Source organism: Rhinoderma darwinii, chromosome 3 (genome assembly GCF_050947455.1).
Source record: "Rhinoderma darwinii isolate aRhiDar2 chromosome 3, aRhiDar2.hap1, whole genome shotgun sequence".
NCBI classification, from domain to species: domain Eukaryota; kingdom Metazoa; phylum Chordata; class Amphibia; order Anura; family Rhinodermatidae; genus Rhinoderma; species Rhinoderma darwinii.
Genome location: NC_134689.1, coordinates 251,329,149 through 251,345,149, shown reverse-complemented (window position 1 = coordinate 251,345,149; position 16,001 = coordinate 251,329,149). Strand labels below are relative to the sequence as shown.

The 16,001-nt window shown below is 39.4% G+C and overlaps 1 protein-coding gene across 3 annotated transcripts in view; it reads left to right on the top strand.

Moving 5' to 3' along the window:
- The first annotated feature begins 432 nt into the window (after positions 1 to 432).
- Positions 433 to 16,001, top strand: part of ADPGK (ADP dependent glucokinase) — a 37,114-nt gene continuing 21,545 nt past the window's right edge. For 2 of the 3 annotated variants that reach the window (XM_075857728.1, XM_075857727.1), the window contains exons 1-3: positions 544 to 1,241; positions 3,122 to 3,347; positions 5,675 to 5,737. In XM_075857728.1, the coding sequence (XP_075713843.1) occupies positions 1,015 to 1,241; positions 3,122 to 3,347; positions 5,675 to 5,737 (516 nt within the window). In that variant the 5' untranslated portion in view covers positions 544 to 1,014. The other variant, XM_075857729.1, reaches the window with a different exon arrangement.

Below are 16,001 nucleotides of genomic sequence, written 5' to 3'. Positions count from 1 at the left end.
AAAGGAGGGGGGATTCTGAGAGCTCACTAGAGCGAGTGAGTTTTCCCAAATTTTGCAGCATAAAGCAATGTTTTTGCTTTACCATATGCCAATGCTGCAATTTTGGGAATTGCTCCATCTAGTGACCAGCACTGGGAAATATTATAAATTAGAATCTAATTTATAATATTTCCTGACTCGTGAAAAAAATAAAAAAAATTAGAACAATGTTTAATCACCTACACACTAATTGTTTAACTAAAAAAAAAATACATTTTTTTCTAGCAACACATTCCCTTTAAAGAGGTCGCGCTGTGATTTACTGCTGACACCACACCACACCACGTCCACAGGGTCCATTTTTTTTTTTTTTTAGGAACTATCCAGGGAAATGGCTACTCGGATACATACAGTGGCCTTGTGTAACTCGTACTGGGAGGACTACAGTGCGCGCGATGATTCGTGTATAGCTGGTGACGTGGACGGTACTGCTAAGGGTGGTGCGTGTCAAGCCTCGTTTCTGATCGAAGTGAAAGTCAGATCCCTCAGGTGACCTTGTTGAGCTGTTGATTGGATGATGAGAGTGACCTTTTGCTTTTCGTGTGGCGTACGTACTTCTCTATTCACAGACACAAGTTACGCTGCAGCCGCTGTCAGGAAGGCTAGAGCAGGAGTCGGAAGTGAAACTACCCGGTGGGCTAGCCTGAATGATCCGTCATATCTTCATTCATTGCTGAGGACGTGCTCCCCGGGGCTGCCTGTGTCTGGCCTTTGCTGTCACTGGTGTGAATCATATGGTGATTGTGTTAATGATTTGGGGGCTGCAGATACATTGTAGTAAGTGGCGGTATATGCGGCTGATGTGATTTTATTCATCTGCCATGTCACTGTGTTCCGTCGCTCCAGCTGTATAAAGTGCCAAGACTTGATGGACACAGAGTTATTTATCAGTCTTGCTTATTGTGCGTGCTACTGTATGATAACCGGTGACCCCCCTCCACCCATTCATTACATAGATCACTAGCCTCATTCATTATGTGGGCCAGAACTCTATGTGTGGGCCTGCTAGCCTTTACTGTGGGTCTGATGATTCATCTGCAGCCAGACGTTACTGGGGCTGCCCTGGACTACCTCTCCTCCTCCCTGCAGAGTCTTTCCTCCAGGGAGACCACTTCAAGCCCATCATTTGAAGAAGCCTTGTCTGCTGCATGGGACCAACTCATCGTAGCGCCAACCAGGCACTGGGGAAAGGTGGCAGTGGGGTGAGTGTGAAATGTACAATGATTAGTGTTATCTATGTCTCTGTCGGTGCGCTGTACACATGAACCTTTATGACCACGCCATGGATGCCAGAGGTTTACTACAAATGGGTAAGTCCAGTAGAATGGAAGGGGTAGCTCCATTTGTACTCTCCTGCCTGAACTGATGAAGTCTGGTGTGGAGAGAAGCTCCTGCATGCTGGGTGGTACAGTTGCCGTGGTAATATGTCATATGGTTGCCACGGCACCTGTACCACCCAGCGTGCAGGAGTGCCTATCCATGCCTGATGTTGGTTCTGGCGGGGGCGCACAACTGGACCTACCCGTTAACCAGTTCAGGACCAGGCTTATTTGAGCCTTCAGGACCAGACACCATTTAGCCATTTTTAGCACGCGTTAGTTAAATGGCTATAACTTTCTTATTTGTTGGGCTAGCAACGTGATTTTTGCAATGTTTTTTTCCGTAGACAATGCAGGTTTCTTGTTTTATCATTTTTATACACCTCCTTTTTGCTATTTTAGAATTTTTATTCTTAAAGTTTGAAAATAATAGTAAAAAAATAAGCTTTTTCTACGTTTCAGCTATTCTTTTTGGTAATAACATAGTTTTACCCTAAAATAGACCTTTTATTTGTCATTGTCTACCGTAAATGTTAATATATTACATGTCTATATTAGGGCGTTTTTTTTGGGGGTGGGTATTTTATGTGTATTTATTATCAATATTTTTTGCACTTTACTTTTTTTTTTTATCACTATGGTCTTTCCCTCAAAGGTCAGAAAAGACCTTTGGGGAACTTTTTATATATATTTTTTCTTTCTTTTACACCAGGCTTTTCCACTGTAACTGGAGCTGCACAGCAGCCCCAGTTACAGGGGAAATCAGCCCTCTCATAGTGACGATTGTCACTAATAGGGCTGTGCTGGGTCTAGTAAGACCCAGCAGCAGTCTGCCACTAACGGCACCCGGCGATCATGTGACCAGTCACATGAACACCGGGAGCAATAGAGACAGCGGCACGGCCGCTGCCTCTATTCCTATACACAGCGCTCATTGAGATCGGAGAAGACAGAAGCAGCGAAAGCTGCTTCTATCCTCTCCTCAGGATCCCCGGCAGTCACTGCAGTACAAAAACGCTCACACTTACCTAGGCTGTTGTTATGGCGACGCTTCCCTCCTGTGCAGTCCAGCCTCCCTGGATGACGCTGTAGCCCATGTGACGGCCTCAGCCTGTGCCTGTGGCCTGTGCCACTTATGGGTGGTGTTTTTCTTTTGTTTTTCCCATAGTTGCAAACTTTGCGGAGTAATCGTTGCGAGTGCGCCGCAAAAGTCGCAACACTTGGCTTTCTGTTGCGGGATTGAATTCAATGGAGAAAACCCGCAATGGAAATTCAACTATAGCGCAGCATAAATTGACATGCTGCGTATTTAAATTCCGCACCGCAGATCAATTTATGAACGTTTACGCTGTATGTTTTTTGTTTTTTTTTTCGTGGCGTGGGCATGAGATTTTCTAGCTCATCCACTTTGCTTCTACTGTAAATGCTGTGGAATTTTCGCACACCATTCCGTTGCGGAAATTCCACAGCGTTTATGCTACGTAGGAACCTGGCCTAACTTGGGTTGTTTTATATTGACATCTATAAAAATTTCTCATTACCTGGCTACTAAAATATCACAGTGACACTTGAAGTGGCCTAACTAGATCCTAATGTCTACAGGAAATGGAGATTCCTGCATGAACAACAGTCCAGCTATGTTTCTGAGAGGCAATTAATTTATCCGGCAGGACCACCAAAAGGCTTGGGGCTCTTGTGACTAGTGCAATATCTGGCTACGTTATAAATCCTTCTACTACAGCTCTATGTTTCTGTCTTTACAGAGTGAATGCATGTGTTGATGTGGTAGTCTCAGGGGTGAGCCTGCTGCAAGCTCTGGGGCTGAACCCCCGGTCAGGAGGAGATCACTCGGTCCTCACCTCACAGGAGGAGCTGACTGCTACGTTCCTGCACTACATGCAACGAGGAGCAGCGGCTGAACGTTTCTATAGTGATGCAAACAGCTTTCAGCACATCTCCCGAGCGGCCACAGAGAGCGCAGACGCAAAGGTAACCTTATATATAACTATATTACCTCAAAGTAATTCCTGCTGGGTGTCACACACTAAACTAAAAACGTTTGAAAATACGGAGCTATTTTCAAGGGAAAACAGCTCCTGATTTTCTGACATTTTTGGAGCCGTTTTCAATAGTCAATGAAAAACGCCTCCAAAACGGTCCCAAGAAGTGTCCTGCACTTCTTTTGACGAGCCGTCATTTTACGCGCCGTATATTGACAGTGATGCGTAAAATAAAGGCTCGTGGGAACAGAACATCGTAAATCCCATTGCAAGCAATGGGCAGATGTTTGTAGGCGTAATGGAGCCGTTTTTTCAGGCGTAATTCGAGGCGTAAAACGCCCGAATTACATCTGAAACCACTGCGTGTGAACATACCTTTATGGTGGTAGTAAAGCATTAGGATACTGCATTGTAGGAAAGAAGTAAACAATATATTGAATTTGTACTATGCTGGCATATATATGAACATTTGTAGTTTCTTTAGTTTATGAGAATTACTAAAAGACTTCAATTGTTTTGTTGTTTTTTTTACATAACACATTCTGCAAGATATGTCTTAGTAACTCACTATCCTTGCTGTCAGTGAACAGAAACATGCAGAACGAACCTAATACTTTTTTTTTTTAACCGTTTGCAGTTGTAATGGTCTACACCAGGGTTTCTCAATCTTTTTCTATTGGGGCCTCACCAGACAGAACATGGGGATGCTCGGGTCATAGTCCATGCCAAAATTTTACAGTCTGTCTTCTGAACCCAGTATAATTTTAAAATACAAAAGGAGTCCGTTATGCATGTTGCTAAACCAGAGATTGGTGCAACCAAAGAAAGGCCTTGCAGAATATATTAGTTTCTGCAAAAACGACCTCTTCTGCTAACAGCTAAAGGGGCACCTCACTAGTGAGGCCTGCTTTAGGCTGGGTTCACACGAGCACATTAACGTCCGTAATGGATGGACGTATTTAGGCCGGAAGTCCCGGACCGAACTCAGTGCAGGGAGCCGGGCTCCTAGCATCATAGTTATGTACGATGCTAGGAGTCCCTGCCTCTCTGTAGGACAACTGTCCCGTACTGTAATCATGTTTTCAGTATGGGACAGTAGTTCCAAGGAGAGGCAGGGACTCCTAGCGTCGTACATAACTATGATGCTAGGAGCCCGGCTCCCTGCACTGAGTTCGGTCCGGGACTTCCGGCCGAAATACGTCCGTCCATTACGGACGTTAATGTGCTCGTGTGAACCCAGCCTTACGGTTTGAGAAGCACTGGCCTAGATGTTGCTCTGCCAGCAAAAACAGCCTGGACTCCAGGCTGATACAGACACCGATACATTGTAGCAAATCCTCAGCACGTGTGACATTTTTGATCCTTGTGTATTTATCTCACAGAAGCTTGTGTAGATTAATACTGTAAGAAATATTAGGTTTGTAAATGTTTCAACCTCTGAATGTATACATGATTGTGTCCTTTCATTGACAACAAGCCGAGATCTTGAAAATGGTGAGGAATTGAAACGCAAACCGTTGTTTATTTTATATAGCAATTAAGCTTTATTTACAGAAGCCCTTTAAAGTTTTAAGTTCAGTAATGAAATAGTTCCTGGTCTCCTCTGGATCCTCATACCGTCGTTGACACCAGGAACTTGTAGCATCAGTCTCAAAAAATGTAAAGGACCGTTTGCGTGGAACAATTATACAAACTACCGACAAATGTTCGGTGGTTTAAAAAAAATTATTATTTCGTGTATCGGATGGACGTTTTGTAGACCCAGCTTACTTCGGCTCTAGCAAGTGGCACTTGCATTCCATCGATTAGTGATAATTTTTAGGCATTCACAAACCATTTTGATCTTTTTGTGCATTTACACTGGCGAGCGATCGATAGTAAAAGATGTAACCATAATTGACCAGTGTTAACAGACCTTAAAGGGGTTTTCCCATAATAATAAGTATTTATAACCTATCCACATGATAGGTAGAAAATACCTGATCAATAGGAGTCCGACCGCTGGGACCCACACTGATCATGAGAACAGGCTTATTGTTCCGTTCCTGGTAGCCCCATAGGAATGGAGCGGTAGTGCGCATGCTCAGCTACCACACCATTCATTTCTATTGGGCTGCCGAAGATCTGTCTCGGCAGCCACATAAAAAAATAAATGGAGCGGTGATATATATTGATTATGGGAAAGCCCCTTTAAGATTATAAAAGTTAATTGTATCTGTGTTTAGAAAAGATTCATTCCATGCTACAATTTGTTTTCCTGACCATGTACCTTGTAGTGTTAAATATTCCATCTTATATATAATTTTTCTCTCCTAGCATTTTGTTGGTGGAAATGCTGCTCTTATCGCCCAGAGACTGGCCAGCCATCCAGATACGGAGGTAAAATAGCCTATCCTTCTTCTTTCTTCTTTCTTCTTTCTTTCTTCTTTCTTCTTCTTTCTTCTTCTTTCTTCTTCGACCACACCTCTCCCCATGCAAAGAGTACCATTCACAGCAACAATCAAGAAACATAAATTTTCTGAAAATATATGCTATTGAAAAAAATCGACAGAACCAATAGAGGAGGAGATCTTAAACACAGATTATTAACGCGTGAAGCATTTTGGATTTATCACCTCAATACAAGATTTCCCTCAGGGTTAAATCTGAGAAAGGAACTGATATTTTTGCAGATGACACCAAGCTATGTAATATAGTTCAGACTATGGAAGATGTTCATGAATTACAGGCAGATTTAAACAAACTAAGTGTTTGGGCGTCCACTTGGCAAATGAAGTTTAATGTAGATAAATGTAAAGTTATGCATCTTGGTACCAACAACCTGCATGCATCATATGTCCTAGGGGGCGCTACACTGGCGGATTCACTTGTTGAGAAGGATCTGGGTGTACTTGTAAATCATAAACTCAATAACAGCATGCAGTGTCAATCAGCTGCTTCAAAGGCCAGCAGGATATTGTCGTGTATTAAAAGAGGCATGGACTCGCGGGACAGGGATGTAATAATGCCACTTTACAAAGCATTAGTGAGGCCTCATCTAGAATATGCAGTTCAGTTCTGGGCACCAGTTCATAGAAAGGATGCCCTGGAGTTGGAAAAAATACAAAGAAGAGCAACGAAGCTAATAAGGGGCATGGAGAATTTAAGTTATGAGGAAAGATTGAAAGAATTAAACCTATTTAGCCTTGAAAAAAGACGACTAAGGGGGGACATGATTAACTTATATAAATATATTAATGGCACATACAAAAAATATGGTGAAATCCTGTTCCTTGTAAAACCCCCTCAAAAAACAAGGGGGCACTCCCTCCGTCTGGAGAAAAAAAGGTTCAAGCTGCAGAGGCGACAAGGCTTCTTTACAGTGAGAACTGTGAATTTATGGAATAGCCTACCGCAGGAGCTGGTCACAGCAGGGACAGCAGATGGCTTTAAAAAAGGGTTAGATAATTTCCTAGAACAAAAAAATATTTGCTCCTATGTGTAGAAATTTTTCCGTTCCCTTTTCCCTTCCCTTGGTTGAACTTGATGGACATGTGTCTTTTTTCAGCCGTACTAACTATGTAACTATGTAACTATGTAACTATGTAACTATGTAACTATGTAACTATGTAACTATGTAACTATGTAACTATGTAACTATGTAACTATGTAACTATGTTCCATTATTAATCCCCATATGTCACCAATTCTGTGTATATGCAGGCATATATGTAAATCTTTTTATTTATTACAAGCTACACACATTTGACATCCTCTATATCTGAATTGTCTTCTACCTTAGGGTTAACATTACCTTTGCAGCTTTTTTTCATAGGTACTTTCTCTGCCCTGTGGGTTGGGTCCTGTTCACAACTGTTGCTTTTTTTCTGCCATTGCCCCTTTCTGGGTATCTTCTCTGCAAAATAATGCATACATTGTCATCACTATTGCTAATTACATATAAATGATATTGCATACTAATACATACATACATTGTCTCTAACTGAAACCCTGTATTATTCACCCCTGTGACTGACCAGATTGATGCAGAGTACTAGTTCACTATTTAAAAGATACTCTGTTTTTATGTTTATATGTTACATTCTTGCTACGATTTTATACTGTCTTTAATCTCTTATTATAGCAATTATTTTGTTTTGGTACTATTCTACTACTTGACTCTTAAGGTGTGTGACAGATTGGATGCATTTATGATATCAATTCTAGACGAAGTAGAACTGAAGTGAAACAAAAAAAGAAACAAAAAAAGAAACAAAAAAAAAAGAGAAGAACACGGCGCCAAACTTGCGGTATCAATATATAATGCGCGGAGAAAAAACAATATATGCTCACCTCCAAGGTTGTGAATTACCGGCATGTAATTCGTAGTAGAGAAGCTGCTGCCAATCCCAACGCAAACTCCCAAGGGGTTGCCAAAATAGTAGAAAATACAGGAAGAAAAAACGGGATACACGGCGCTGTCCACCCTAGATCTTCATTCTATCCCCTCCACCATCGTGGACCGGCACTAGAAACGTTTTACAATTTGGTCAGTAATGACTTCAAGACAATAGAGCAACCGATTTACTCCACAGACAACCTCACTAAGTTTGAACGCATTGCACTAAAAAGTTTACAAAAAAATCACCAAATAGTGATGCGATCTGCCGACAAGGGTGGCGGGATTATAATTCAGGATCGGGATGATTATACCAATGAGGCCTACAGACTACTGTCCGATACAAACTTTTACGAGAAACTGCAGCACAACCCAATACCAACATTTCTACTTGAATATAAATCACTCATTGAAACGGCCTATACCGATCAGACTATAAATAAAAAAGAGAAAATATTTTTAACCGTTCCTTTTCCCACCATTCCATTTCTTTATCATTTACCAAAGATTCACAAATCCCTAGAAAATCCCCCTGGCAGACCCATTATCTCAGGGATAGGGTCCTTAACCAGCAACCTATCACATTTTATAGATATTCACCTCCAAACACATGTGGTTAAACTACCGTCTTACCTTAAAGATTCTACCCATCTAATCAGAGAACTCTATAAACTGCAAACCGCCCACGATTTTACGGATCTATGGTTTTTTACTGCAGATGTGACATCACTTTACACAAATATCCCACATGATCTCGGCATGCAAGCGTCTTTAACTTATTTAACCTCTAACCCCTTTTTCCCGAATAATCAGATCAACTTTTTAATGGACTGTATTGATTTTATACTTAAACACAATGTATTTACTTTTGAGGGCAAATTTTACAGACAAGTAAAGGGCTGTGCGATGGGGTCAAGATTTGCCCCATCGTACGCTAACCTGTACATGGGGGGCCTTTGAAGACCTTTATATATACGGTGACCATAATTTCAAGGAGAATATTATTTTCTATAAACGCTATATAGATGACCTTTTTTTCATCATTAAAGGCAATTCAACTGTAATTTTAGATTGGGTAAGCCACCTCAATAATAACAATTTTGGTATTACACTTACGCATACTTCGTCTCTTGAACGAATAGATTTTTTAGACCTAACAATTGAAAAAAATGGCCGCCTCTTAAGTACTAAGACACATTTTAAAGGAGTTGACGTTAACAGCTATCTAAATTTTAAAAGTGCACATTACCGTCCATGGCTAAAAAATGTACCGTTTGGCCAATTCAAACGAATAAGAAAAAATTGCACTAGCGATAAAGATTTCTCCGTTGAATGTAATATTTTGAAAAAAAGATTTCAACAAAAAAACTTTCCAACTAGTTTGATCAAGGGAGCAGAGTCTAGAGCAAAAGCGCTAACACAATCTGAATGTATCAACCCCACATCCCGGGCAGTTGTGAAACCAACTGATTTTAATTGTAATTTTATCACTACCTTTAATAAAGGGAGTAAATTAATTAATTCTATACTTCTAAAGCACTGGCACATTCTAAAAAATGACCAATACATGAAAAGTATCCTTCCCATTAGGCCTAGGATCACATATAGAAGGGCAAAAACTTGAAGAAACATGATAGCGCCGAGCAAACTGCATAAAATTACCCAAGACCCTCCAAAAACTTCATTAATCATTAACGGGTCGTATCGTTGTGGCAAATCCAGATGTCTCTGTTGTCTAAACATTTCAAACAAAAAAACGCACTTCACTTCCATAATTACGAATGAAAGTTTTCCGATAAAAAGTTTTCTCAACTGTGGTAGTGACTATGTTATCTACCTGTTACAATGCGCGTGCAATCGACAATATGTGGGTCGTACCACCCAAACCCTTAGATGTAGAGTCAATAAACATAGATTTAATGTTAGGACTGGGTTCGAAAAACATAGCGTGTCCCGCCACTGTGCCATTGAACATAAATGCAATTTTGATTCTATCACTGTGACTCCCATTGAAAAAATACCCCTTGATATATCTAATAGATTTATTAGATTAAAACAAAGAGAAAATTTTTGGATATATAAATTGGCGACCTTATTTCCTAATGGCCTTAATGATATTACGGAGTCCGCTTTGGATTAATGTCAAACATTTTTCATGTGTTGTATTCTATGGACAGCCTATTAATTATTAATTCTATTGATTTTTTATTAATTACTAATTTCTTCGATGGTGTATTAATTATTAATTTTATTTGATATGGTGTTTCTTAAGGTCTATACTAACCTAATTTTAAATTTTCATATATTTCTTCCATTTTTTGCATTGTACTATCCATATTGAGATTTATATATGCACTAATATTTCCAGAGCTATCCGATGTTGAGGTTATACATATTCCTCATATTTTATTAGTTTTATTCCATCATTTCTTACAAATATATACAGCACACACCATTACAAGTATGTCTATTAGCTGTATTTATGATATAATTAGCAGATATGCTCCAGCTATTTGCTGGCTCAATTTGCCCTTGTGTATAACTTCCCCCTTGCGCTCTTTGCGCTTCACCATGCGTTCCAACACATTTCCCCTCTCTTCCGGCATGCATTTGTTTATGGTTGCCATGACAACGCGGCAGTATGCGCGTTATGAATGATCTCGTACAGTTTTTTTTGACATTGTAATATCTCACTATCCCCCTGACAACTTCAGACTACTTATTCCTTCCACATACCACAAATAAAACTTCTTTATGTACAACATACTGTTTGCATTGAGTGCAGCATTTCCCTGCTGCCCTGTGACTGAACGGAACCCCTTGTTCGTCTATTTACTGTAACAAATGTGGCCCTTTATGTCATTTTATGTCATTCATTATCTGCTAGCAACCCATTTGTGACTTTTATTCACCTCATTTTTACTGTTTTTATTTTTTCTGACATGTCTGAACTTTGACCTGCAGTTTTTGGCCAGGAGGCTGGTCTGAACTGGTCCAATGAACTTACTTTTCACTTGTACTTTTGTGTATATATATGTGTGTTTTTTTTTACTACTCTCATGATATGCCTGATGAAGATGCCGGTCCGGTATCGAAACGCGTAGCAATTATCGTCATTAAACCTTTCTTATTAAGCAGCGCCGTGTATCCCGTTTTTCTTCCTGTATTTTCTAGACGAAGTAGAAGACACTCCGTTTTTACTTTAACATGTTTTCATGTTTGTTATTGTCAGACAAGGCTATTATTCATCAGGTTGTTGTTACATCTTTCAGTTTGTCTCCAATCCTTTACTATAGTAATTATTTTGCTTTGCTACCATTCTATCATTTGACTCTTAGGCCCCATGCACACGACCGTGTTCGGTCCGTGATATACGGTCCGCATGTCGGCTGCATGTCCCGGACCGAACACAGTGCAGGGAGTCGGGCTCCTAGCATCACACTTATCTATGACGATAGGGGTCACTGCCTGTCCGCGGAACTACTGTCCCGTACTGTAATCATGTTTTAGTGTGTGACAGTAGTTACGTGGATAGGCAGTGACACCTAGCGTCATAGATAAGTATGATGCTAGGAGCCCGGCTCCCTGTACTTTGTACGGTCCGGGACAAGCGGCCGACATGCGGACCGTATATCACGGACCGAACACGGTCGTGTGCATCAGGCCTTAATGTTTGTGACAGATTGGATGTATTTATGACATTAATTCTATACGAAGTAGAAGACACTCAGTTTTTACTCTAACATGTTTTCATGTTTGTTATTGCCAAACATTGCTATTTCTCATCAGGCTGTTATTACATTCTCCAGTTTGTTACTATCAACTTATTAAGTTGTGTCTTTTCATACCAAGCATTTCTATTTTTTCCTGTTAATGCAGTATCTTTCTTTCAGTGGCTTTTTTTCCCTGCCGTCTATCATTCACTGCGATTCATTTGTGTTGCCCTGCGAGCCTCCTGTAGCTGCCATATCCTGTATAGTATTCACATCATCGTAACTCTTGACATGTTGCTTTTCTCCAGGCTCTATATGAGACTATGACGATATTAAGGCTCCCAAAACTTCCTATTTTACTGTACCCTTTCTAGATCCATTTATGTCCAGGTTTATTTCCCTATTTTGTTCATCTTCAATTCCGTCAGCAGGGGTTAATTTTTCCACCTGCACTAGTATAATTTAGGGGCGTTGTCATCATCTGGGCACTGCCTGTTACTTTGCTCTGGGTATATCTACCTTTACGGCTCGCAGCAGCTCATATGAATCAGCCATGAATAAGAGCACAGACTGTGCTCGAAACGCGTAGGCTTCCTTTCATTTGCCAATTCAACCACCTTGTCATCTCTCCTGTGTTCACCTTTTATTGTTCGTGATCAATAAAGTGGAAACCGAGTTTCCCCATTTATATATACATCGCTGGATCCTACTTCTCTATTTTCCACAGCAACAATCGACCCTGAGAGCCGCAAGTTTCCCATCCCCATTCCAACTACACAGATAACCCCTTTCAAAGCTGCAACAAATAATAAGGAAGATGTTCTATAAGACCAAGCGGCAAAGCATTTGCTTCTATGTTCTTAGCCAACACTGTCATTTACACTTTGCTCATGCTAAATAAAAAAAATATATATATTTAGAGGCTCTGTCACCAGATTGTAAGTGGCCTCTATTATACATGATGTGATCGGCGCTATAATGTAGATTACAGCAGTATTTTTTATTTAGAAAAACGATCATATTTGATGGAGTTATTACCTATTTTAGCTTTATGCTAATGACTTAATGAACACCTGGGCGTGTTTTACTATATCACCAAGTGGGCGTTGTACAGAGGAGTGCATGACGCTGACCAATCAGCGTCATACACTTCTCCCCATTCATTTACACAGCAGATGGCGTTCTTATTACATCACTATGTGCAGCCACGTAAACACACAGTAACGTTACTGAAGTGTCCTGACAATGAATATACATTACCTGCAGCCAGGACGTGATGTCTATTCACAATCCTGACACTTCTGTAGCGTTTTTGGAGATTTACAGCAAGGCAAGCGTAATCTCGCGAGATTACGATGTAACCTGTCATTTAAAACGAGATTACGCTTGCCTTGCTGTAAATCTCACAGAGATTGTGAATAGACATCATGTCCTGGCTGGAGGTAATGTATATTCACTGTGAGGACACTGCAGTAATGTTATAGTGTGTTTATGTGGCTGCACATAGTGATGTAATAAGATCACTATATGCTGTGTAAATGAATGGGGAGAAGTATATGATGCTGATCGGTCAGCATCATACACTCCTCTGTACAATGCCCACTTGGTCAAAAAGTAAAACGCCCAGTTGTCCATTAAGAAACTCATTAGCATAAAGCTAAAATAGATCATAACTCCATCAAAAATGATAGTTTTTCTAAATAAAAACCACTGTTATCTACATTACAGCGCCGATCATATTATGTAGGGGATAGGCCACTTATAATCTGGTGACAGAGCCTCTTTAAAGCACTTTTTATTAATTCATAAGGTGTAATATGTTTTTATTTTAAAGCATACCTATTGTTTACGTTTTCACATAAATCCATATTATATGCAAAGATAATAAATGTTTTTCTCCACTGATAAGATGCCTCCTTTTCCATAATGAACTGTCGGAAAATGTTCAGAATCTCTGCATCCACTGAAAAAGTAGTTGGAGCTTCTCACTAAGGGATCATAGAACAGAGAGACTGTTTTGGGAAAAAGTTATGCTACTTGTACAAACACATGTACATGCTGCACAAATCATCTAGTAAGGTTCTGTTCACACACTGTGGTCGAATCACGTGTTGGAGTGTATACACACACACAATGATGGCTTATTCTGAAATTTCACCAAAACAGCAGTTTTTCTTTAACCCTTTCAGGACACAACCTGTTTTGGCCTTGTGGACGCAGGTGATTTTTTCAAATCTGACATATGTTAGTTTATGTGGTAATAGCTTTGGATTGCTTTTACCTTTCCAAGCGATTTTGAGATTTTCTCGTGACATATTGTACTTTACATCTGTGAAAAAATTTGGTCGATAAATGCAGTATTTATTTGTGAAACACCCCAAAATTTTGAGAAAATTTGCAAAAAATTGCTTTTTTCTAAATTTGAATGTATCTGCTTGCAAAACAGATATTAATACCACACAGAATAGTTACTAGTTAACATTTCCCATATGTCTACTTTATGTTTGCATAGTTTTTTGAACGTCCTTTTATTTTTCTAGGACGTTACAAGGCTTAGAACTTTAGCAACAATTTCTCAAATTTTCAAGAAATTTCCAAAACCTAGTTTTTCAGGGACCAGTTCATTTCTGAAGTGGCTTTGAGGGCCTTATATATTAGAAACGCCCCATAAATCACCCCATTTTAAAAACTGCACCCCTCAAAGTATTCAAAACCGCATTAAGAAAGTTTCTTAACCATTTAGGCGTTTCACAGGAATTTAAAGGTGTAATTTACAAATGTAATTTTTTTTTGCAGAAATTCATTTGTAATAGAAAAATCTCTGTAACACAGAAGTTTTTACATGAGAAACGCAACTCAATATTTATTGCCCAGATTCTGCAGTATTTAGAAATATCCAACATGTGGCCCTAGTCCCCTAATGGACCGAAACACCGGCCTCAGAAGCAAAGGAGCACCTAGTGGATTTTGAAGCCTCCCTTTTTATTACAATATATTTTAGGCTCCATGTCTGGTTTGAAGAGGTCTTGTGGTGCCTAAACAGTGGAAACCCCCAAAAAGTCACCCCATTTTGGAAACTACACCTCTCAAGGAATTTATCTAGTTGTATAGTGAGCATTTTAACCCCACAGGTGTTTTGCTGAATTTATTGGAATTAGTCTGTGAAAATGAAAATCTACATTTCTTCTGAAGAAACATAGACATTTTCAATTTTTGAAAGGAATAAAGGAGAAAAAGCACCCCAACATTTGTAAAGAAATTTCTCCTGATTACGGCAATACCCCATATGTGGTCACAAACTTATGTTTGAACACATTACAGCCCTCAGAAGGGAAGGGGCGCCATTTGGCTTTTGGAGCTCAAATTTTGCTATAATGGTTTTCGGTGCCATGTCCCATTTGCAACGCCCTGGAGGGACCAAAACAGCGGAAACCCCCCAAAAGTGACATTCACTATCAGAATCCAAGAGATCAAATGCCTCTTCAGCGGTATATAACTTGCGTGCCATTTTTTTACGTATTTGTTTTTAACACATTTTTGTAACCATTTTAATAAAAGTAACAAAGAAAAAGTCCACTAATCAATAAATTTATAAACGACCCTAACAATTAATCAATTAGTATCTAGAATTAATAGAACTGTGAAATATAGGAATAAATTATTTTATCTATATGTGTGTATATGTATATATTACGTATACATATATAATCAATTGAATCTTTACAACTAATCAATTGTTGAGCGACTAATAATTAACAACTTTATGAACGACCCTATCAATTATTTGATATGTAGAATTAATAAAATTAATAATTTGTGTGTGTGTGTGTGTATATGTATATGTGTGTGTATATATATATATATATATATATATATATATATATATATACTACCGTTCAAAAGTTCAGGGTCACTTAGAAATTTCCTTATTTTTGCAAGAAAAGCAGTTTTTTTTCAATGGAGATAACATGAAATTAATCAATACACTCTATACATTGTTAATGTGCTAAATGACTATTCTAGCTCCAAACGTCTGGTTTTTAATGCAATATCTACATAAGTGTATAGAGGCGCATTTCCAGCAAGCATCACTCCAGTGTTCTAATGGTACATTGTGTTTGCTAACTGTGTTAGAAGGCTAATGGATGATTAGAAAACCCTTGTGCAATTATGTTAGCACCGCTGTAAACAGTTTTGCTGTTTAGAGGAGCTATAAAACTGACCTTCCTTTGAGCTAGTTGAGAATCTGGAGCATTACATTTGTGGGTTCGATTAAACTCTCGGCTAGAAAAAGAGAGCTTTCATGTGAAACTCGACAGTCTATTCTTGTTCTTTGAAATGAAGGCTATTCCATGCGAGAAATTGCCAAGAAACTGAAGATTTCCTACAACTGTGTGTACTACTCCCTTCAGAGGACAGCACGAACAGGCTCTAACCAGAGTAGAAAGAGAAGTGGGAGGCCCCGCTGCACAACTGAGCAACAAGACAGGTACATTAGAGTCTCCAGTTTGAGAAATAGACGCCTCACAGGTCCTCAACTGGCAAGTTCATT